Genomic DNA, 24,160 nt, shown 5'->3' with positions numbered 1-24,160 from the left:
ATGGCAGAGTCTGAACAAGATGCTGGTCAGAGGATCAATGCAGGCTAAATGGGCTGAACAACCTCTTCCTGCCCTCTAGGGATTCTATAGTCAAGACTCAAGATTGTGTAAAATAAAACATTTTACATTATTCCCAGGTCACTATTATCCTGCTGCAGGTGGTATTGAGGGCATCTGTTATAATCCAACACAGTTCAGGCTAATTTCTTGAACTGACCCCCTGGAATGCAGGTGTTGTGAATGTTTGTGGCTGAATTTTCCCAGCTCTAGACTGGCAGGCCTGAAGTGAAGTGTATTGCTAGGAGTGGGGAGAAAGGAAGGACAGAGGTGTTGGAACAAAGTGCTGGGAGAGGTAAAGAAAGTAAGCTGATGGAAGCCACATTAGCACAGCTTCAGATTGCTCCTGGGAAATGTTCTCCGAGGGTGAATTGACTCTGCCAAGCTAAGGAGGGTATTTAAGTCAAGGTCCCTTGGAGTAGCAGCATATTTAACTCCCATGAAAAGAGGAATGAACTAGTCGGTACTATGAAGTGCAGTAGGCTGTAACAAGGCTGGGTAGGTCACAGGCCACCAGTACTGGTCCTGGTTTGAACCTTAACTGGCACCCAATAACTTTAGACTGTGTCCACAGGGGATAAAAGCAGCAAATGCAAAACCAAATATGCTGGCCATGATAGGGCTCATTGGGAGGATATACCAGACAAGTTGAGATCTCATTCCCAAGTGAGCTGGTTCCTGCACCTGGGTAGAAAGCAGAGCCTGTGTGAACACCTCCTACAGCATCCAGCAGTCTGAATGATGGACAAGCAAGATCAATACATCATTTTATTCATTTCCATTCAGTTGGTACAGCCATTACATTCTTTGCTACCAGTCCCTTCTCCCTGGAAGGAGCCAGATTGTCCAGGTGAAGTGGGTAATGCATTAAGACCAAGCAGACAATACTCCATGCCACACTAACTGCTGTCCTCCAGGGAGAGCCTGTCAAACAGGTACTCTCCCATCCCTTTCTCAGGAGCTCCCAGGCGCTTCAGGTTGGTGATGTAGTCCCCAAGTTGCTTGATGATCTTCACCTCCTCATCCAAATAGTGGGTCTCCAGGAAGTCACACAGCTGCAACAGAGGAATATGACAGCTTGGTGCATTTACACTACCCAAGACAATTTCAGAATTCCCACTGCAAAACAGACTCAGCCCATACTAGCTCTAGACAGCTAGAAATCTCACTAACGTGTGGAGAATTTGCACCAGTGAGGACAGTAGCATTTCAGCTGCTTCATCTTGCTGTTTGTTAAATGGAGCTTAGTTTTGTTGTGATGGAGTTATTATGCCACTACAATGGCCACAGAATTCTCATTCAGGATCAATATCACTTCATCACTCCTAGTAGATTATAATCCAAATTCCCATTTTACCTCATGGTTGAGCTATTGTAACATTGTTGATTACAATGAACATACTGATGATAACAATGTCATATCTGACTAAAGTGTCAGTGAATTTCTAATCCACAAAGACCAACCAATGAAGTGTTGCCCTGAGGGTCTAGCAGTGATGAGAATGAGGTGATGAAGCTTACATGAGGGTCAGTCTGGGCAGTGGCGAGTTGGTGTAGATCCAGCAAACTCTGGTTCACATTCTTCTCCAGATCCAGGGCAACCTGCATTGCCTGCAGACTGTTACCCCACTCATCCCTCTCTGGCTTCTGAGAATGGAAAGAAGGACAGTTAAGCTTCAGAATCAGAATCTCTGCAGCATGGGAACAGGCCATTTGACTCATGGTGACAACCCAGCAACTCTGCAGAAAATCCCACTCCCACCTTATTCCTGTAACCCTGCATTTCACATGGGCAATCCTTCTAACCTGCACATCATTGATCTGTGATGAAACCCATGCAGATGTGGGATAAACATGTAAACACCAGTCATTCACTAGAGCCTAGAACAAAACTTGGATCCTTGGCACTGTGGCAGGAGTGGTAAACAGTCACTGTGCCATCCCTGAAGAGCAGCCGTTCTCTACACCCCACCCCCAAACACCCAACTCCAACCTTCACATCCTGGAGGAGGACTTGGCCTCCACGCCGATTCTGGAATTTCAGCAGCTTCTCTGCATGTTCCTGCTTCTCCTGGGACTGATCTTTGAAGAACTGGGAGAAATGGGGGAGGGCAACATCATCCCGGTCAAAGTAGGACATCTGGAAGAGAGAAGAAGTTACATCCATTAAACATCAGATAGTTGGTGCCACTCATGACTGGTTAGCCTTCAGTCTAATTGAGAATTCAACAAGCATTAAGTTTTTTTATATTAAAGTTGGTTGAGAACTGTTGTCCAATTAGCCAGCTGCTCCAGTTCAAAGGATCATCAGAACAACCCCAGCCTCTTCCTGGTAACCATGCAAATACCCTGCATTTTTGTTGCTTTAAAAAATTAGTGAATTGCCCAGGTCTATTCTTGTCTATGGAGACAAGCTGAATGCACATTTCCACTAAGCTCCATCAGAATTGGAAGAAATTAATGATTGAACAGGGTTTAAGGAAATGCTGGGAGCTGGAGTGCCAGATGTAGTTGGTTAGGGGAGCTGCAAGGCACTACATTTTGTTTGTAAAACTGGAACACTGCTGTGACTAATATAACCAGAGAGAACACTTTCTGCAACTTGCAGATCAGTGGAATTGGATGTACCATACATTTTAGCTACAATAGGTGTTACTGCCTGGACTATGGAGAATGAGATGGTGGCACCAGGAACCTGCCAAGGAAAACCTACCTAATACAGCCTTTGGATTGTTGCAGTTTTACTGCACTGCACACAGCTCACATTCAGAAGCTAAGAAACATGCATCCGAGTGAAACTTGAAACTGAGCAACAGTCAAATCCAGGACAGACTTCGTGTGACCCAAAGATGAAGCATTGTTCTGATGTCAGACAAAAACACCCACCCTGTCTTTAAAGTTCAACCATTATAGAAGTGCCTCTATATTTGACTCAAACCTGTGAACCTTCATGTTGACAAGGGACAATGTTGGGGATTTACGATGGGGCACAATTCATTCCTACATGGAATTGATTAGTCTATTCTTTTGGAACAAAGATGTTCTCAGAACAGTCAGTCCTCAGTAAAGGGCTCACCTTCATCCCCCTCCACCCTAACATCAACAAATATTGCTCACCCTTGATGTTGAACAGTTTTTCCCACCACCTCCACTCTTACTATTTTAATTGCAAGCCTAACCCTCCCTCTACTGATCCCTTCAACACACCCATCCTCCTGAACACCACCCTAACACCTCCTGCCCTCCCTTGACCTCCATTTCCAACTGCCATCACAACATCAATCACCTCAACCTCCCCACCCCAACCTCTTCCCCAGAGAGCAGCCCTCCATTCCAACCCCAACCTCCCCATAAAACCCATGGACAAGGTGGTGCAGTTGTAGTATGGTGCACTGACCTCTACATCGCCAAGGCCAGACACCAACTGACACCTTCTACCACCCCCTTGATCATGACCCCACACCTGACCATCAAAACATCTCCCAAACCATCCACAACCTCACTACTTCAGGTGACCTCCCACCCACAGCCTCCAGTCTCATCATTCCCCAACCCCACACTGCCCGTTTCTATCTCCTTCCCAAAATCCACAGACCTGACTGACCTGGTCGACCCATTGTCTCTGCCTGCTCCTGCCCCACCAACATTATCTCCACTATCAACTCCATTTTCTTCCCCTTGGTCTAAGAACTCCCTAGATATGTAGGTGACACCACCCACACCCTCAAAGTTCCAATTCCCTGGTCCCCAACACCTCATCTTTACTATGGACATCCAGTCCCTATACACTTGCATTCCCCATGCAGATGGCCTAAGGCCCTCTGCTTCTTGTCCTGCAGCCCTGACTAGTCCCCATTCACTGACACACTTATCCACCTAGCTGAACACATCCTCACCCTTAACTTCTCCTTCAATTCCTCCACTTCCTACAGACAAAGGGGTGGCCATTGGTACCTGCATGGGCCCAAGCTATGCCTGCCTCTTGGTGGTAAGTGTGGAACAATCCCTCTTCTGCAAGGAGATAGGCCCTAAACCCCACCTCTTCCTCTTACATACCACAAGGAACTTGAACAGTTCATCCACTTCATTAACACCTTCCACCACAACCTTAAGTTCATCTGGACCATCTTTGATACCTCTTCTTCCATCTCTGGCAACCACCTAGAAATCAATATCCATTTCAAGCCTACTGACTCCCACAGCTACCTAGAAAACACCTCCTCTCACCCACCTTCCTGCAAAAGGAAAATGCCATTCCTATTCTCAATTCCTTCACCTCCACCCCTGAGATGAGGCATTCCACTCCTGGACATCCCAGATGCCCTTGTTTTTCAAGGACTGCAACTTCCCCTCCAGAGGAGGAGAACACCTGCAACTGTGTCTTGCATTTCCCACAACTCATCCCTCACACCCCCTCCCTACAACAACCAAAGCAGAATCCCCCTCATCTTTGTGTACCACCCCACAATCTCTGGATCCAATGCATCATCCTCCAACATGTCAGCCATCTGCAATCTGACCCCAAAGACATTTTTCCCTCCCCACCCTTAGCTGCCTTCTGGAGGGAACACTCCATGACTCCCTTGTCCACTCCACACTGCCCTCCAGCCCCACCACACCTGGCACTTTTCCCTGCAGCCACAGGAAATGCTACACCTGCCCTTACACCTCCCCTTCATCCCCATCCCAGGCCCCAAGGCCTTCCACATCAAGCAGATGTTCACCTGCACATCTGCTATGTGGTATACAGTATCCACTGTTCCCAGTGTGGCATCCTCTACATTGGAGAAACCAAGCAGACATTTGGAGACCGCTTTGTGGAACCTACACAGGTCGCACTAAATAACTGCCCCTCCCAATTGTGAACTACTTCAACTCCCTCTCCCATTCCTTGGAGGACATGTCCATTCTGGGCCTCCTCCAATGCCACCTGAAGGTCACAGGAACAGCACCTTGTATGCCACTTGGGAACCCTGCAGCCCAATGGTATCAATGTGGACATCACAAGCTTCAAGATCTCCCCTCCCCCAACCACATCCCAACACTAGCCCAGCTCATCCCCACCTCCCTAACCTATCTGTCCTTCCTCCCACTCCTCCCACCTCAAGCCCCATCCCCAACCTACCAGCCTGATCCCACCTCTCTGGACTGACCTATCCCCACCCAACCTCCCCACCTACACTCACCTTTACTGGCTCCATCCCACCTCAGACCTGTTTGTCTCCTCTCCACCTATCTGCTCCTTTATCCATCTTCCATCCACCTCCCCCTCCTTTATTTCAGAATCCCCTCCCCCCCCACCCCATTTCTGAAGGAGGGTCCAGACCCAAAAACATCAGCCTTCCTTCACCACAGCCTACTGTGTTCATCCAGCTCGACACATTATCTCAGATTCTCCAGCATCTGCAGTTCTACTATCTCAGCCTGATGAGAAGTTGCTTTTGTCAAAAAACAATGCAAATTTCTCTTGGTTTAACTGGGTAGTCACATCTTGTGGCAGGTGTAGAATAGTGGGGATTTTTTTGGCACACATGCTTCCCAATTGAGTTGGGACACCACTGGTGGTTGAAACCCAACAGGCTTACCAGTGAAAGCTGTTCCCACCTCCTAAAGTGGAGGGTATAGGGATTTCATTCTGATGAAGTGGGAATGAGAATTCTTCTGACAGGCACAAGCCCAGAGAGTGATGAATATTCACCACATGTCTGGAGAAGTGGAGCTACAACATTCAAGCAGACACCATCCAGGACAGAGCAACCCACTTCATTGAAGGGAGATGGTGAATGCACTCCTAGTGTTTACTATCTACTAGGTACCCAGCAACCTTCAAGGGTGCTTAACAAAATTTCTAAACCAACATATCCTAACATTTTGGAAAGGCATGGGCACACTATTACCTGGAGAAAGGGGCCATTTCCCATACCATCCCAATTTAAAACTCCATTTCTTCACCTTTATTGGTAAAGTGAAAATCTCAGGTAATTCCAGCCACACTGTATGCACTAACCAGTGACAAGGAGAGAGTTGATCTGTTGAAAGAATAAAATGGCTTCCTGATCACTAACAGTCTAGTCATGAGTTGAGAATGCAGAAAGCCAACTAGTCCACATCTGAGGCCTACTTAATGCTAGTAGCAACTTCACTATAAATACATATGCTCAGAGAAGCCAGTCACTGCCATAGTTCTCCATCACAATCAAAACTGGCATATTTATTTAGGATCAGAGGACTAAGCAAGTGTGATCAAGATATATTAAAGTGTTACAGGATAACTAAGCAATGGGTGCTTGCAGCTCCCAACATCATTACATCCAATTTTAGTAAAGTTTTGGTAATTCTAGGGAGAGAAGTGGTAGTTACTGCCAGGCAAAAGCCTGGCAGTGAATTGTGAAATAACTCAGAACAATTCACCCTCCATCACTTAGTGCCACCTGGGCAATTAGTTGTACAATCAATATCAAACCCCATTGTTATTAACAGCATTATATTTATCCCAACAATGATTTTTAGGTAAGAACTTAAACACCTCAAATCTACAAGACTGGCAAGTTAATTAGAAACAGCTCATTTCAGCATAATAGATTTAATTTTAACTCCATAGAGACAACACTCACCAAAGACTGATAGAGATAGGAGGCAGTGAGCTCCACATTAATCTGCTTGTTAACAGCAGCTTCACAATCCTGGTGATAGTTTTGACAAATCTGGGAACTCATTTTGTGACAAAGATTGCACTCCCTAACCTAGACCAATCAAAAATTTATAAGTAGTACCAACCAGACACAAAACACCACAACCTTTGGACTCTATTTATACTCCAGGAGCAGACCCTCATTGTATTATGTAGGAAATGAGATCATCAGTGATGGCCAATCACTCTTGTTAATCAATTGATCAGCTGCCATGTCCAATCAGAGCAGGATGGGGATTGGATCCAGAAACCGATCAGAATTGACAACTGGTCGATGATGGAATTGCTGATTGACCTTTGACCTCCTGCACAAGTGAAAATTCTGTAAGTATTTCTATGTGAAAATGACAATAAAATATACTCTAAAACTTCATTATTGTATCTGAGATTATGTCTTAAGACACACAGATTTGCAGAATCCTGTCAGTCTGTTATTTTGAGGGATTTGTCTTTTGAATGACAGTGTTGGAGCCCATTGAAAAATGGCTAGATTTTGTTGACAGTAATCATTTTCCTATTGCTGTGCAGCAACAGAAGTAATGTGCTCTTGGATCATTTAATACAGGCAACTAATTCCTTTGTGGGTCCATTCTGAATCTGCTGTGATCTCCTTGACGTTGGGCTCATGAAGTCCAGTTTGAAAAGCAAGACGCTAAATGTGCTGAGTGCCTCCTTCTACATAGTAGGCCTCAGGCCTCCCTGTCTAAATTACTGCTGGAAATGTATTGCACATTCAACCTTTCTATCTCAAAGTTTGGTTTTTTATTGTTTGAAGTAGAACTAGCACTTAACTCCAGCATGTTTCCAAGTGGAGAGTTTCTGGTGCTGTTTACATTGCATTCTGTAGAACGTACAGCTCAGCAACTGTGTTGAATTGAACAGCCTCCCATGGACTGGTGGCCTGAGAGGCTTTGGGAATTGAAGATCCCCACTCAATGTTATGGTATGATCACAGCACTGACATATAGATTGGTGGAAGCAATTTACTCAATATTTGCTTCAAATGCCAGGTTGCAGTCTAATGCTATCTTTTTGGTTTGAATACTATACATTTGTTCAAAAAAGGGAGTAGGGGTAACCCCGGAAATTACAGGCCAGTTAGTCTTACTTCAGTGGTGGGCAAATTATTGGAAAGGGTTCTGAGAGATAGGATTTATGATCACTTGGATAGGCACAGTTTGATTCGTGATTGTCAGCATGGATTTGTGAGGGGTAGATCATGCCTCACAAATCTTATTGAATTCTTTGAAGAGGTGACCAAACACGTGGATGAAGGTAGAGCAGTGGATTTGGTATACATGGATTTAAGTAAGGCGTTTGATAAGGTTCCCCATGGTAGGCTCATGCAGAAAGTAAGGAGGCATGGGAAAGGGGGAAATGTGGCAGATTGGATTCAGAATTGGCTGACCCATAGAAGACAAAGGGTGGCAGTGGATGGAAAATATTCAACATGGTGCTCAGTTACAAGTGGTGTACCACAAGGATCTGTTCTGGGTCCTCTTCTATTTGTGATTTTTGTAAATGATTTGGATGTAGGAGTGGAAGGGTGGATTAGTAAGTTCACGGATGATATGAAGGTAGGTTGAGTTGTGTACAGTGCGGAGGTCTGTTCTAGGTTACCAAGAGACATTGATAGGATACAGAGCTGGGCTAAGAAGTGGCAGATGGAGTTTAACCCTGAAAAGTGCGAGGTGCTTCATTTTGGAAGGACAAAGTTGAAAGCAGAATACAGGGTTAACGGAAAGATTCTTGGCAGTGTGGAGGAGCAGAGGGATCTTGGGGTTCATGTTCACAGTTCCCTGAAAGCTGCCACCCAGGTGGATAGAGTTGGTAAGAAGGCATATGCTGTGTTAGCTTTCATTAATAGAGGGATTGAGTTCAAGAGCCGTGAAGTTATGCTCCAGCTGTACAAAAGCCTGGTTAGGCCACATCTGCAGTATTGTGTCCAGTTCTGGTCACCTCATTATAGGAAAGATGTGGAAGCATTGGAAAAGGTGCAGAGGAGATTTACAAGGATGTTGCCTGGAATGGAGGGTAGGTCTTACGAGGAAAGGTTGAGAGAGCTAGGGCTTTTCTCTTTAGAACGACGAAGGATGAGAGGTGACTTGATAGAGGCATACAAAATGATCAGAGGTATAGATAGAGTGGACAGCCAGAGACTTTTTCCTAGGGTGGAGGTAGCTATTACGAGGGGACATAGTTTTAAAGTGAGTGGAGGTAGATATCGGGGAGACGTCAGAGGTAGGTTCTTTACTCAGAGTTGTAGGGGCGTGGAATGCATTGCCAGTGACGGTAGTGGAGTTGGCCTCATTAGGGGCATTTAAGTGGCTATTAGATAGGCATATGGATGATAGTATAAGGCAGGGGTGGAGGTTAGATAGACCTTAGGTTTAGGGTAAAAGTTTGGCACAACATCGTGGGCCGAAGGGCCTGTACTGTGCTGTACTGTTCTATGATCTATTTTCTATGAAACCATGGTCAGAGGTCAATCCTAATTCATGCTCATGGCTTTAAGAGAGCAAGTCAGAGGCTGGGAATTCTGTTGCAAATTGCTCTACTTCAGACTTTCCAAAGTCTGTCCACCATCTAGAAGACTGAAGTTAGGAATAATGCTGGAATAGTTTCCAATTTTCTGGCTCAATACAGCCCCAGTGACACTGAAGCAGCTCCATGTAAATCTATCGCCATCCTGACTTGGAACAATATCAGTGTTTGTGAATCCAAATCCCAGAACCCCCTCCTCAGCAGCATTAGCAGCATCATTCTGGTCTCTCCTACACCAGGTGGACTGTAATAACCAGCTCATCACCACCTCCTGAAGTGTAACAGTTGCTGAGCACTAAATGTAGCCTCGCCATTGGCACACTCAAGATTGACTATATATAAAAAGCATGCTGGGATAGGGTAGGGGAGTCTAAAACTAGAGGGCATAGGTTTGAGGTGAGAGGGGAAAGATTTAAAAGGGACAAGTTTCTCACACGGAGGATGGTGTGTGTATGGAATGAGCTGCCAGAGGAAGTGGTAGAGGCAGGTGGAATTACAACATTTAAAAGACATTTGGAGATTTACATGGAAAGGAATGGTTCAGAGGGATATGGGCTAAACACAGGCAAGTGGGAATAGCTGAGTTTGGGAAACCTGGTTGGCATAGACCAGTTGGGCTGAAGGGTCTGTTTCCATAACATATGACTCTATGACTTTAATGGTATGCAACAGCATATTCCTTTGTTGGGGACTTTAGGGTGTGATGGTGTCTCAGTGGTTAGCACTGTTACCTCACAGTGACAGCGACCTGTGTTCCATTACAGCCTGGGGAACTGTCTGTGTGGAGTTTGCACATTCTCCCCACGTCTGTGTGGGTTTCCTCCCACAGTCCAAAGATGTGCAGTTTATTTTGGATTGGCTGTGGGAAACATGGGGTAAGAAGACGGGGTGTGTCTGAACAGGATGCTATTCAGAGGATCAGTGCAGACTAATTGGCTGAACAGCCTCTTCCTGCCCTATAGGGATTCTATAGCCAAGACTTAAGATTGTTTAAAATGAAATACTTTATGTGGTGGAACAAATATATTCAGTGCCTTAAAGACCCACATTGTCTGTGAAGGCTGCAGTGTGCACTCACTACAAAACTCCCTGAAACAATCCCCAGGATGTCTCTGATAGCCCCCTCCCTAACCCATGATCTCTGACACCTCGAAAGATAAAGGAAGCAGCTGTACAGGAAAGTCAGCACCTCCAGGTTTCCTCTGAGTCACACTGCTCCTTCAATGTGATTGGGTGAAATCAACCTGCATCAGGAGTAACCTTCACCATGTGGGAAGCTCAGAGGAGCCAAGGGAGCAGCTGAGTGCGCTCAATGCTGGCTTTAGCAGTCAGAGTCAATCAAGTGGAAACATTTAATCATGTGTTATGTAATTCCCAGGACACTATTATCTTGCTGTAGGTGGCAACGAGACTTTATAATCCAATACATTTCAGGAGAATTTCTTGAGCTGGCTCACTGGAATGTGCTGGTTGTGAATGTTGAGGCTAAATTATTTCCTCACTGAAGCCTGGCAGGCTGAAAGATTCTTGAAGAGGAGGAGCTGGTGTCAGGAGTCCTAGGATTGGGAAACAAAATAAAATGAGTGAGACACATCAAGACAACTTGGCATTGCGTACAGGAAAAGCTGACCCCTCCAAACAGTGTGGATTGCCTCATTGTTGAGCTAGAACAACAAATATTGTGTCAAGGAGCAGTGTCTAACTGAAACTGGGGAAGGAATGAAGTGGTAAAATTGCCCATCCGTTGATGGTTTATAACAACTGCCCTGTTACAATCTTGGGCCCCAGTGTTGATCTGAGCCCCAACCACCTCCCTTGAATCGTAGGCCAAGTCCAGAGGGGAAAGAAAGCATTCCTGTTTAGAATAGACTACTGGTCATGTTAGAGCTGCATTGCGCCATATACACCTACCACTTTGAGATCCTATGATGATATCCCAGCTGAGCTGTTTCCACCAGCTGGTTAGAAACCACAACCTGAAGCACATCTCGCCTTAGGTCGTGGTTGAAGGGAATTGATCTCAGTCAGATTGTTTACTTTTGGCTTCAAGTTGTGATTAATGGCCAACGTGAAAAGAATCAGGGTTCAGGGAGGCTGAGGCCAAGCTTTGTGATGGGAAACCAGGAAGTGAACATGGAATCAGGGATGGGTGGCATTTATGAGAGTGGATTTTGTCTACCTAGTCAAAAGGCAAGACTAAACTTCCTTTCAGAAAAGGAAAATTCTTTTCAGTGCAATTGTATCCATCACATCCAGAACTATATTAACCTTTCATAATCAAAGATTTTCCACACCACAGACCACAAACCCCAACCTCACATGCCAGCTGGGGAGTAGCTTGAATTTATAGGTCACTCAAGAGGAGTTTCAGCTAGTTATGCCTTTCCAATATAGTGCAGTAGTGCTCAGAAGATCTAGCAAAGTGTTTCCTAGTCTGATTTAGTCAATTTAGTGACATGATTAGCCCATTAATAATTAATTGTTTCAAGCACTCAAGCATTATCTACCAAAATTACAGCCTAAGTAGTCAATGACAGACAATAAGCAAGATCAATACAATCATTTTATTCATTTCCATTCAGCTGGTACAGCCATTACATTCTTTGCTACAAGTCCCTTCTCCCTGGAAAGAACCAGATTGTCCAGGTGAAGTGGGTAATGCATTAAGACCAAGCAGATAATACTCCATGCCACACTAACTGCTGTCCTCCAGGGAGAGCTTGTCAAACAGGTACTCTCCCATCCCATTCTCAGGAGCTCCCAGACGCTTCAGGTTGGTGATGTAGTCCCCAAGTTGCTTGATGATCTTCACCTCCTCATCCAAATAGTGAGTCTCCAGGAAGTCACACAGCTGGAACAGAGGAATATTACAACAACTAGTTGCATTTATACTATCCAAGAAAATTTCAGAATTCCCACTGCAAAGCAGACTGAGCCATACTAGCTCTAGACAGCCCTGAAAATCTAGCTAACACCTGGAGAATTTGTGCCAGTGAGGACAATAGCATTTCAGCTGCTTCATCTTGCTATTTGTTAAATGGAACTGAGTTGTATTGTGATGGACAGTGATCATTCATGCAATGATCCTGAATGAGAATTCAGTGGCCAATAATCACTTCATCACTCCTAGTAGATTATAATCCAAATTCCCATTTTACCTCTTTGCTGAGCAGTTGTGACATTGTTATCATCGGTATGTTCAATTAATCAATAATGTCATATCTGGACAAAAAGTGTTCCATCAGTGAATTTCCAATTCACAAAGACCAACCAATGAAGTGTTGCCCTGAGGGTCTAGCGGTGATGAGAATGAGAAGGTGGTGAAGCTTACATGAGGGTCAGTCTGGGCAGTGGCGAGTTGGTGTAGATCCAGCAAACTCTGGTTCACATTCTTCTCCAGGTCCAGGGCAACCTGCATTGCCTGCAGACTGTTACCCCACTCATCCCTCTCTGGCTTCTGAGAATGGAAAGAAGGACAGTTAAGCTTCAGAATCAGAATCCCTGCAGCATGGAAGCAGGCCATTCAGCCTATTGAGTCCACATCCACTGATCTTCTGACATGTGGAGGAGATGAAAACTCCAGTCAGTCATTAAAGACAAGAGCCAAACCTGTGTCCCTGGCATTAAGGCAGCAGTGCTAACCACAGCCATCCCCGAGAAGCAGACAGACATTCTCTACCACCCCTGCTGCCTGCCAAACACCCAACTCCAACCTTCACATCCTGGAGGAGGACTCTGCCTCCACGCCGATTCTGGAATTTCAGCAGCTTCTCCGCATGTTCCTGCTTCTCCTGGGACTGATCTTTGAAGAACCGGGAGAAATGGGGGAGGGCCACATCGTCCCGGTCAAAGTACACCATCTGGAAGACAGAATAAGTTAATTCCCATTAAACACACTGATAATTGGGGCTATTCTCAGAATGGCAGGACTAGTTTAGCCTTCTCAATCAATTCAAGATTCAATAAACTGTTAAACATCTAGTATATTAAAATGGCTGAGAATGCATATTGTCCAATTAGCCAGCTGCTTCAGTTCAAGAATTTATCAAAACAAACCCCAGCCTCCTCCTGGTAACATGCATTTTATGTTGATTTAAACCAGTGGTGAATTGCTCAGCAGGTCTATTCCAGTCTGTAGAGAGAAAAGCCGAATTCATGTTTCCATTCAGTAAGCGCCATCAGAATCAGATAAGATTAGTGATTGATCATGGTTTAAGCAAATGCCAGGAGCTGGAGTGCTAATGTCGTTGGGTAGGTGCATTGTATTTTTCCTTTGGGCCTAAACTGGAAAACAGATATTGGACACTGCTGTAACCAATAACCAGGAGGGAGCAAGTTTTCCTCATCTTGCAGAGGAGTGGGATTGGATGTACCCTACATGTTAGCTGTCCAAGTGTGTTACTATCTGGAGTACGGAGGAGAAAAAAAAAAGAAAGAGAGAGATACCAGGAGTCTGCCAAGGAAAACCTGCCCAATGACAGCCTTTGGATTGTTGCAGCAGTGTATTACAGACCTGTGTATGCAGTACACTCCCATCCAGAGGCTGAGAAACAAGCATTCAAGTGAAACTCGAAATTCAGTAAAGGTCAAATCCAGGACAGACTTAGTGACCCAAAAGATCGAGCAATGATCTGCTGAGCATGTCACCAGCTTAGACACAGTAAATAAAAACAACACCCTTGCTTTAACTTCAACCATTGCAGATTGCAAGTGCCTGTTAATCTTTAAACAGGCATGTTCTTCTTAGAGAAGGAAACTTGGGGAGAAGTTCCCTTGTAACACAAAAGGTATTAGGCAAATGAATTTTAATGGTTTAGTTGGGTAGTTACAAGTCGTGGCAGGTGAAGAATAGTGGGGATTTTAATGATACAGATGCTTCCCAATAGAGTTGGGACACTGTCCAGTGATTAAAGCTCAACTGGCTCACCAACAAAAGCTGTTCCCACCTCCCAAATGGAGCTGATAGGTACTTCATCCTCATGTCATAGACTTCCTTCTAACAGGCACAAGCCCAGAGTGTGATGAATATTCTCCACGTGTCTGAAGTGGAAGTCTAACATTCAAGCAGCACACACCATCCAGACCAAAGCAACTCACTTCATTGTTACTGTATTCACTATCTCCCTTCAGTGTCCACTATCTACCAGGTACTCATTGAAGTAACCTTGAAGGGTACTTCAACAAAAATTCTAAACCAATACATCCTACCATTTTGGAAGGGCATGGGTACACTACTACTTGGAGAAAGGGGCCATATCATTTCCCATACCAGCTTGATTTGAAACTATTTCTTCACCTTCATTAGGTCAAATGAAACCTTACGGCATTCCAGGTACCTTGTGCACACACCAACAAGTCACACGAAAGAGCAATGATCTACTGAAATATTGTGAATGTAGAAAGCCAAATAGTCCACAACTGAGGCCTACTTAATGCCAGTCACAGACTGGCTTCTCTGAGCATGACTATTTATAGTCAATCACTGCCATAGTTCTCCATTGTAGAATCAAAACTGGCATGATATACTTATTTGGGATCAGGAGAAAACTAAGGATAATCAAGACACTTGAAAATATCACAAAGAAGAAAGTGATTAGCCAATGGGCAAATGCAACTCCCAACTCTTTCTACAATCAGATAGAGTTTTGGGAATTCTAGGGAAAGAAATGACAATTTCTGCCAGACAAAGGCCTGCAAGTGAATTGTGAAATAACTCAGAAAACTTCACCCTCTATCACTGAAGATCAACTGGGGCATGATTTTCTTGTACATCAGTATCATATCCCATTGTTATGATAACATCACATTTATCCTGAAGGGATTTTTAGGTCAGAGCTACAAAATTCAAATCTACAAAAGAGTGTCAAGTTAATTAGAAACAAGGAAAACAGTGCACTTCAGCGTTATAGATTGAATTCTCAACCCAGACACCACTCACCAAAGACTGATAGAGATAGGAAGCAGTGAGCTCCACATTAATCTGTTTGTTGACAGCAGCTTCACAATCCTGGTGATAGTTTTGCCAAATCTGGGAGGCCATGGTGTGATGAACAGTATTTCCTACTCCTCCCCACAACAATTCACAACCCAAACACAAATTTATCAGTCAAACCAACTTTACACAAAACATCAGAACCTTTGGACTTGATTTATACTTCAGGAGCAGACCCTCATTTTATTAAGCAGGAAATGACATCATCAGTGATTGCCAATCACTCTTGATCAGCTGCCATGTCCAATCAGTGCAGAATGGGGATTGGATCCAGAAGCCGATCAGAATTGACAACTGGTTGATGATGGACCCTTGAACTCCTGCACAAGTGCAATTTCTGTAAGTATTTCTACATGAACATGAGAATAAAATATACTCTAAAACTTCACTTTTGTATCTGAGGTTATGTGTTAAGACACGCTCATCACAGATTTGCAGAATTCAGTCAGTTTGTTACTCTGAGGGATTAGTCATTGTACTTTTTGAATGATAATGTTGGAGCTCATTGAAAAATGGCTACATGTTGTTGACAGTAAACATTTTCCTATTGCTATTCAGCAACTAAAATAATGTGGTTTTGGACCATCTAATACAGGCAACTGATGTACTTTGTGGATCCATTCTGAATCTGCTGTGATCTCCTTGACCTCAGGGCTCAGGAAGCCCAGTTTGAAAAGCAAAATGTTAAATGTGCTAAGTGACTCTTCTACATAGTAGGCCTCAAGCCTCTATGTTCAGGTTTCTGCTGGAAATGTATCACACATTCAACATTTCTGTCTCCATGTACGGTTTTTAATTATCTGAAGTAGAACTAGCCGTCAACTCCAGCATGTTTCCAAATGGAGAGTTTCTGGTGCTGTTTACATTGCATTCTGTAGAATGTACAGCTCAGCAACTGTGTTGAATTGAACAGCCTCCCATGGACTGGTGGCCTGTGAGGCTTTGGGAATTGAAGATCCCCACTCAATGTTAGAGCATGATCACAGCACTGACATATAGATTGGTGGAAGCAAGTTACTTTTACTCAATATCTGCTTCAAATACCAGGTTGCAGTCTTGTCCTAACTTGTTGGTTTGAATGACAAGTTTGAATATTATACATAAACCATGGTCAGAGGTCAATCCTTATGAATACTCATGGCTATAAGAGCAAGTCGGAGGCAGTTTTGGAAACGTGGTCAGCATGGACAGGTTGGGCAAAAGGTCAGTTTCTGTAATGAATGAATCAATGAATCAATGACTCCATTAATTAGCAACAGTGTGTTCCTGTTTTTGTTACTTTAGGATGGCATGGTATCTTAATGGTTAGCACTACTGCCTCACAGTGCCAGGGACATGGGTTCAATTCCAGTCATGGGCGACTGTCTGTGTGGAGTTTGCACATTCTCCCCGTATCTGCGGGAGTTTCCTCCCACAGTTGAGAGATGTGCAGTTCAGGTGGATGATCTGTGGGAAACACAGGGTTAAGAGGATGGGGTAAGTCTGAGCAGGATGCTGTTTGGAGGATCAATGCCTCTTCCTGCACGATGGGGATTCTATAGCCAAGACTTAAGATTGTTTAAAATGAAAGGCTTTACGTGATGGAACAAATACGTTCAGGGCCTGAAAGACTCTCAGCCTCCATGAAGACTCCAGTGTGCACTCACTGCAAAACTCCCTGAAACAATCCCCAGGATGTCTCTGATAGTCCCCTCCCTAAGACATGATCTCTAACACCTCAAAAAGATAAAGGAAGCAACTGTACAGGTAAGTCAGCATCTCCAGGTTTCCTCGCAACATCACTGCGTCAAATCAACCTACATCAGGAAAAGCCTTCAGCACATGGCAAGCTCAAAAGAACCAAGGTAGCAGCTTCTTGTGTAAAGCTCTGATAGTAAATGCCAGTTTTAGCTGCAAGCATAAGTCGATGGAAGCATTTATGTATATATAGTGTAATTCTCAGGTCACTATTATCCTGCTGTTTGTGGTATTGAATGCATGTGTTATAATCTAATGGTGTATTGGAGAATTTCTTTAGCTGACCCTGGAACGGGGCTCCAGTGAACGTTTTGGTTGAATTTCCCCAGCTGTGGGCTAGCAGGCTTGACATTATCGGGGAATGGGGGAAAGAAGAGGGGCAGGCAGGTGTATTGAGACTCACTGCTGGGGGGAAGAGGGAAAGAAAGTAAACTGAGGGAAGTCACAGTAGGACAACTTTGGATTGCTTCTTGGAAGTGATCCCTGCAGGGTGGAGAGACTCCTAAAGATGGGTATTTAAGTCAGGGCCCCTGGCATAGCAGCATATTTAACTCCAACAAAAAGGATGAATGAACTGGTCAGTGTTAACAACTACAGTAGGCTGTAACAAGGCTGGGTAGGTCACAGGCCATGAGTACTGGTCCTGGTTTGAACCTTAACTGGCTCTCAATAACTTTAGGCTGTGTCCCCAGGGGATAAAAAGCAGCAAAATGCAAAAACAGAATATGCTTGTCAGGTTAGGGGCCATTGGGAAGGATATACCAGACAAGTTGAGATCATCTGATTCCCAACGGAGCTGGTTCCTGCTCCTGGGTAGAAAGCAAAACCTGATGTGTCTCTTCTTTTAGGCCTTTCATGTGAACTGATCCAGCCATCAGCTCATGTGTATCTTCAAATTGTGATTTTTTTTCACCCCCCCCACCCACTTTAATTTATTTTTCAGGGAGGCTGAGGGGAAGCTATTTAATGGGAAAAACCTAGAAGTTTCCATGGAAACAGGGTTGCTGGATGCTAGTCTTATCCTTTTGAAAGGATAAGTTCTTTTAATGACAATTGTACCCATCATATCTGGGAAAGTAATTGTTGAAGAGATGTTCTGCCCCCACAAGTTACTTACCACAACCTCAAGTTACGGGTGCAGGAATAGTTTGGATTCATGGGTCAGAGGAATGTCATCTATTAATTTATGTCCAATGAGGTGGGGGTGGGATGGAAAAAAAAAAAGACAGTGAAGTTAGTCCAATGAGCAATTTGCTCAGCCAAACAAATTGCAGAAAGATTATTGGCTTCAAGCTCTCAAGGGACACATCCCACAGCATCCAGCAGTCTGATGGACAATAAATAAGATCAATACATCATTTTATTCATTTCCATTCAGCTGGTACAGCCATTACATTCTTTGCTACAAGTCCCTTCTCCCTGGAAGGAGCCAGATTGTCCAGGTGAAGTGGGTAATGCATTAACAACCAGCAGACAATACTCCATGCCACACTAACTGCTGTCCTCCAGGGAGAGCCTGTCAAACAGGTACTCTCCCATCCCTTTCTCAGGAGCTCCCAGGCGCTTCAGGTTGGTGATGTAGTCCCCAAGTTGCTTGATGATCTTCACCTCCTCATCCAGATAGTGGGTCTCCAGGAAGTCACATAGCTGCAACAGAGGAATGACAACTGGGTGCATTTACACTATCCACAACAATTTCAGAATTCCCACTGCAAAACAGAGCCATACTAGCTGTAGACAGCCCTAAAAATTAAAAAAGCTAACCCCTGGTGAATTTGTGCCAGTGAGGACAGTAGCATTTTAGCTGATACATCTTGCAGATTGTTAAATGGAGCTGAGTTAGATTGTGATGGATTGCAATGATCCTAAATGAGAATTCAGTGGCCAATATCACTTCAGCACTCCACTAGATTATCATTCAAATTCCCATTTTACCTCATTGCTGACCAGTTGTAACATTGTAATCATTGTGATCACTTCAGATGCATACCAAATGTCCAGTCTCAGCAGGGTTACATCAGTGAATTTCCAATCCACAAAAGACCAACCAATGAAGTGTTGCCCTGAGGGTCTAGCAGTGATGAGAATGAGGAGGTGGTGAAGCTTACATGAGGGTCAGTCTGGGCAGTGGCAAGTTGGTGTAGATCCAGCAAACTCTGGTTCACATTCTTCTCCAGGTCCAGGGCAACCTGCATTGCCTGCAGAGTATTACCCCACTCATCCCTCTCTGGCTTCTGAGAATGGAAAGAAAGGACAGTCAAGCTTCAGAATCAGACTCCCTGCAGCATGGGAGCAGGCCATTTGGCCCATTGAGTCCACACCTACCTTCTAAAGGCCATCTCATAGCCCCACCCAAGCCTCTAACGCTGCATTTTCCCCATGGAAAGTCTACCTCACTTGCACATCTTTGGGCTGTGGGAGGAAACCTGTACAGACTGAAGAACATGTAAACTCTAGTCAGTTAGATGAGGCTAGAACCAAACCTGGTGTCCCTGGCATGGAGGCAACATTGCTAGCCACTGAGCAATGGGGCCATCCCTGAAGTCCAGATGTAGGGAAAAAAAACCAGTTACTTGAGAATTGCCTTCACCTTGCTCAATTTATCCTTCATCTGAAACAGGAAGTTCAGGAACAGGTCATTGTGGGGATAAGGAATAAATTTACACAAAAGTAATTGTTTGCACCAGTGTCCATCTGCTGGAGTTTAGATCAGGCCATGCCTAGCTTAATCCCAAGTGCTCCTGTGGTGCAGTGGTAGTGTCCCCATTTCTGATACACAAGGCCCAGGTTGAAGTCCCACCTGTGCTAGTTTTTTCATGCCTGTCGGAGCAGGATGGTCAGAAACATCACTATTTAATTCATTGAAGGGTGTGTTTACACCAAGGAAACAAAGTAACAAATGCTTAGGACCATTGATCCTCACAAGATCTAAGGTAGACAGGGTGGTGAAAGTGGCTTACATGATGCTTGTCCCCATTAGTTGGGGCACAGAAGAGGGCCAAGACTTATTACAAACTTTGCACCATTGGCCAGGCCAAAGATAGAAAACAGTGTAGTGACCAGAACCTCAATCACAAGGACAGGATGGCACTGCAGGTGAGGGTCATCAGGATGTTGCCAAAGGTGGAAAATCCATTGAGGGGTTTCCATTGATAGGCTGGAAATTTTCCTTGGAGCAGAGGTAGTTATCTGATGGAAGTATGAAATATTGGAGAGTCTGGACAGTAGATGGGGAGAATGTCTTCCCCATGGCAGACACTAAGACCAGAGGGCACAGGTTTGAGGAGTAAGCAGGTTAGAGGAAGCCTTTTCCCAAAGGAAGGTGGTAGAAATATGGACTGCATCACTTGAGAGGAGGGCAGTGGTGGAGACAGCTACTCCGGCAACATTTGGACAACTACTTAATGCCAGGGCAGAGTAGACTGTGGACCAAGTCAGGTAAATGAGATTAATGTAGTTTGATGTTTGCTGGGTCAGCATAGACATGGCAGGCCAAAGGGCTTGATTTGAAACTGGCTTCAAAACAAAAAAGGAGATCAAACAGGGAAGCCAAGACAGAAGAACTTTTCACTCCCTTTCAAGATGTGAAAATCCTGTTATTTGTGACTTGAAACCACACCATAAGAGCAGCCATTCCATTTTCTTCCAACTCCAACCTTCACATCCTGGAGGAGGACTCTGCCTCCACGCTGATTCTGGAATTTCAGCAGCTTCTCTGCATGTTCCTGCTTCTCCTGGGACTGATCTTTGAAGAACCGGGAGAAATGGGGGAGGGCAACATCATCCTGGTCAAAGTAGGACATCTGGAAGAGAGAACAGGTTAAAGCCCATTAAACACATCACTGGCTCCAAATCTAGTTCTGAGAACTAGCGTGTCTGTTTAGCCTTCTAAAGCAAACTGACAACTCCATAAGTTGTTAAATGCCTGGTATGTGACCATGGTTGAGAACTGGTGTCCAATTAGCCAGTAAATCCTTTAACTGGCAATAACTAGAGCAACCCAGTTTCTTCCTGGTGACATGCAAATTCGATGTTTTATTTTGGCTTCAAACTACTAGTGAATTGCTCAGGGTGTCTGGCACAGCATTGGAGGAGAGAAAAGCAGTAGTCATGTTTCCACTCACTAATCTACATCAGAATTGGATCATTTAGTGATTGAAAATAGTTTAAACAAGGACCAGGAGCTCGAGTGCAGGGTGTAGTTGAGTAGGGTAGCTGCAACACTACATTTTACCTTTGGTCTAAATGAATATGGAACACAGATGTTGGGCACTGCTGTAACTACTAACTAGGAGGGAGCAAGTTTTCTGCAACCTCAAGATCAATGGGATTGGATGTACTATATATTTTAGTTCTACACAATATTCTTCTCCATACTGGAGATACACAAGAGAAAGTGGCACAAGATTCTGCTAAGGAAAGCCTGCCGAGTGACAGCCTTTGGATTGTTACAGCAATAGTTTGTGACACTTGTTTATGCAGTACACTCACATCCAGAAGTTTGTGAGCAGAGCATTCTGTGAAGAGAACAAATTGAAAACCAACTGAGCAAAGGTCACATATTAGAGAGAAATAATGCAACACTAAGCTAGAAAACTTGATTTGACTTATTAGAATAAGCAAAATTCTAGTTTGTCCACCCATATTTCACTCATTTCTGAACTGTCATGTTCACAATTCAATGTGTTGAGTTTTATGAAAGGCTATTCTTCTGGTTTTGAAGCAGCAGCTAAGAGTTTTGTTGAAGAAATCTGATGGGAAGTTATTTTCATCTTAAAATACAGTCAAGCACAATTCATCTTTGTGGCTGAATTGGGTACTTACAAGTTGTGGTAGGTGCAGAATAGTGGGGATTTAGTTATTGGCGCATATGCTACCCAATTGAGTTGGGACTGGCTCACCAGTGAAAGCTGTTCCCACCTCCCAATGGAGGTTATAGGGACTTAATCCTCATTTCAGAAGAAAGTCTCCTCATGAGAAGCACAAGCCCAAAGTATGATGAATATTCTCCACGTGTCTGGAGAAGTGGAGCTATAACATGCAAGAAGCAGACACCATCCAGGACAGAGCAGCCCACTTCATTGGGACTGCATTCACCACCTCCTTTCAGTGTCCATTATCTACCAGGTACCCTGCAGCACTCACCAAGGTTACTTCAACACACCCTACCCCTTGGAAGGTTACAGTCACAGCACCACCTGGATAAAGGGGCTAGTTTGTTTCAATCCAGGATAGACAGCATGGGAACAACCTCCATTTCTTCACTGTCACTGTATCAATAACCTCAGCACATTCCAGCAGCCCCAGTGGGGCTGCAGCATTTCACACACCACAGCAGATCAACTTTCTGTAGGCTGTGAAAGAATGGGCCACACCCATCTCATGGAGTACAAAAAGCCAAGTAGGCCTCAATTGCAGTCTACTTAATCAGATAGCAGTCACAGCCTAACTTTGATGACATTTGTTCAGATTAACCAAATCTGATTTATCAGTCATGATGAAGCCCCCTTGCAATGTTTATTTATAAAAAAATAAGAAAAAAAAAAATCAGCATTTCTTTTAAGATCACCACACAAAAAGAAAATAAGTCAGGATACTTGAAAGTGGCAGAAAAAGGGTAACCAGACAGTGAGTGATTCCATTCCCACATGGTTGTCCCAATTCCATTGGAAAGTAGCCCTAACAAGTTGACAATCTAGGGGGAAAAAAAAAAAAGAAAATGGGGACAATTACTGCCAGTGACAACAGTAAGTGAACTAGCAACTAACTCCAAGGACACTTCACCCTCTAAATCACTAAAGGCCAACCGAGGCCTCACTTAGTGTATGGGAGTATCATACCCCATTATGTTAACATCACATTTATCCTCCGTTAATATTTAGGAAAGAACCACAAAAACTCCATCTACAAGATTATCAACTAATTAAAAACATGGATAACCATACACTTCAACACAATAGGTTAAATTTTAACCTCTTAGAGACAACACTCACCAAAGACTGATAGAGATAGGAAGCAGTGAGCTCCACATTAATCTGTTTGTTGACAGCAGCTTCACAATCCTGGTGATAGTTTTGACAAATCTGCGAGGCCATCTTGGGAAAAATAGTTTGTTGTAACTGTTTTCTTTAATACCAAAATGAAAAATTTAGGAACAGCACAAACTACACCATAAAACATCAAAGCTCTGGGACATTGTTTATACTCTAGGAGCAGACCCTCATTTTATTAAGCAGGAAATGACATCATCAGTGATGGCCAATCACTCTTGTTAATCAATTGATCAGCTGCCATGTCCAATCAGTGCAGGATGGGAATTGGATCCAGAAGCCGATCAGAATTGACAACTGGTCAATAATGGAATTGCTGAATGACCATTGACCTCCCGCACAAATGCAAATTCTGGAAGTATATCTACCTGAAAATGAGAATAAAATACACTCTAAAACTTCACTTTTGTATCTGAGAGTATGTGTTAAGACACGCTCATCACAGATTTGCAGAATTCTGTCAGTCTGTTACTCTGAGGGAATAGCCTTTGTACCTTTTGAATTACAGTGTTGGAGCACATTGAAAAATGGCTAGATTTTGTTGACAGTAAACATTTTCCTATTGCTATTCAGCAACGGAATTCATGTGCTTTTGGATCATTTAATACAGGCAACTGATGTACTTTGTGGATCCATTCTGAATCTCCTGTGATCTTGACCTTGGGTCTCTGGAAACTCAGTTTGAAAAGCAAAATGCTAAATGAGCTGAGTCCCTCAGTGACATAGAAGGTCTCAGGCCTCCATATCTAAATTGCTGCTGGAAACACATCGTACGTTTAACGTTCCTATCTCCATGTTCAGTTTTTAATTGTTTGAAGTAGAACTAGCGCTTAACTCCAGTATGTTTCCAAGTGGAGAGTTTCTGTTACTGTTTACATTGCATTCTGTAGAACGTACGGCTCAGCAACTGTGTTCAATGGAGCAGCCTCCCATGGACTGATGGCCTGTGAGGCTTTGGGAATTGAAGATCCCCACTCAATGTTACGGTATGATCACAGCCTTGATGTATAGATTGGTGGAAGTAAGTTACTTTTACTCAATAAAAACCAAAAGAACTGCGGATGCTGTAAATCAGGAACAAAAACAAAG

General features: G+C 43.9%; 3 protein-coding genes across 4 annotated transcripts in view; all 3 read right to left on the bottom strand.

The window, feature by feature from the left end:
- Positions 1-811: 811 nt before the first annotated feature.
- On the bottom strand, positions 812-6,845 carry LOC109932349 (ferritin, heavy subunit-like). The gene is made up of 4 exons (XM_020531578.2): positions 6,672-6,845; positions 2,051-2,197; positions 1,579-1,704; positions 812-1,112 (listed from the first exon to the last, which is right to left on the bottom strand). Exons 1-4 carry the CDS (start codon positions 6,771-6,773, stop codon positions 957-959), a joined length of 531 nt encoding a protein of 176 aa, XP_020387167.2. The 5' UTR covers positions 6,774-6,845; the 3' UTR covers positions 812-956.
- A 4,992-nt stretch (positions 6,846-11,837) lies between these two features.
- LOC109932352 (ferritin, heavy subunit-like) lies at positions 11,838-15,432 on the bottom strand. Its single transcript, XM_020531580.2, has 4 exons — positions 15,231-15,432; positions 13,006-13,152; positions 12,624-12,749; positions 11,838-12,143 (listed from the first exon to the last, which is right to left on the bottom strand). The coding sequence occupies exons 1-4, from the start codon at positions 15,330-15,332 to the stop codon at positions 11,988-11,990; spliced, it is 531 nt and encodes a 176-aa protein (XP_020387169.2). The 5' UTR covers positions 15,333-15,432; the 3' UTR covers positions 11,838-11,987.
- Positions 15,433-18,364: 2,932 nt separating this feature from the next.
- LOC109932347 (ferritin, heavy subunit-like) overlaps positions 18,365-24,160 on the bottom strand; it is a 50,183-nt gene continuing 44,387 nt past the window's right edge. Inside the window, exons 1-4 of one of the 2 annotated variants that reach the window (XM_020531576.2) lie at positions 23,015-23,225; positions 20,678-20,824; positions 19,130-19,255; positions 18,365-18,668 (exon numbers count right to left, since the gene is read on the bottom strand). In XM_020531576.2, the coding sequence (XP_020387165.2) occupies positions 18,513-18,668; positions 19,130-19,255; positions 20,678-20,824; positions 23,015-23,116 (531 nt within the window). In that variant the 5' untranslated portion in view covers positions 23,117-23,225 and the 3' untranslated portion in view covers positions 18,365-18,512. Of the gene's footprint in view, positions 18,669-19,129; positions 19,256-20,677; positions 20,825-23,014; positions 23,226-24,160 lie in introns of those variants that run through there. The other variant, XM_048617651.1, reaches the window with a different exon arrangement.

This window comes from Rhincodon typus, chromosome 37 (assembly GCF_021869965.1).
Source record: "Rhincodon typus isolate 14 chromosome 37, sRhiTyp1.1, whole genome shotgun sequence".
Taxonomy (NCBI): Eukaryota; Metazoa; Chordata; class Chondrichthyes; order Orectolobiformes; family Rhincodontidae; genus Rhincodon; species Rhincodon typus.
The sequence above is the reverse complement of the archived record's forward strand: the minus strand, read 5'-3'. Positions and strand labels throughout refer to the sequence as shown.

Coding starts and splice junctions, on each gene's coding strand:
- LOC109932349 (XM_020531578.2), bottom strand. CDS start 6,773: ATGAGTTCCCAGATTTGTCAAAACTATCACCAGGATTGTGAAGCTGCT. Junction 2,198..6,671: donor CCTATCTCTATCAGTCTTTG/GTGAGTGTTGTC, acceptor TCTCTCTTCCAG/ATGTCCTACTTTGACCGGGA. Junction 1,705..2,050: donor TCCTCCTCCAGGATGTGAAG/GTTGGAGTTGGG, acceptor TTCCATTCTCAG/AAGCCAGAGAGGGATGAGTG.
- LOC109932352 (XM_020531580.2), bottom strand. CDS start 15,332: ATGGCCTCCCAGATTTGGCAAAACTATCACCAGGATTGTGAAGCTGCT. Junction 13,153..15,230: donor CCTATCTCTATCAGTCTTTG/GTGAGTGGTGTC, acceptor TCTGTCTTCCAG/ATGGTGTACTTTGACCGGGA. Junction 12,144..12,623: donor CTGCCCAGACTGACCCTCAT/GTAAGCTTCACC, acceptor CCTCTGTTCCAG/CTGTGTGACTTCCTGGAGAC.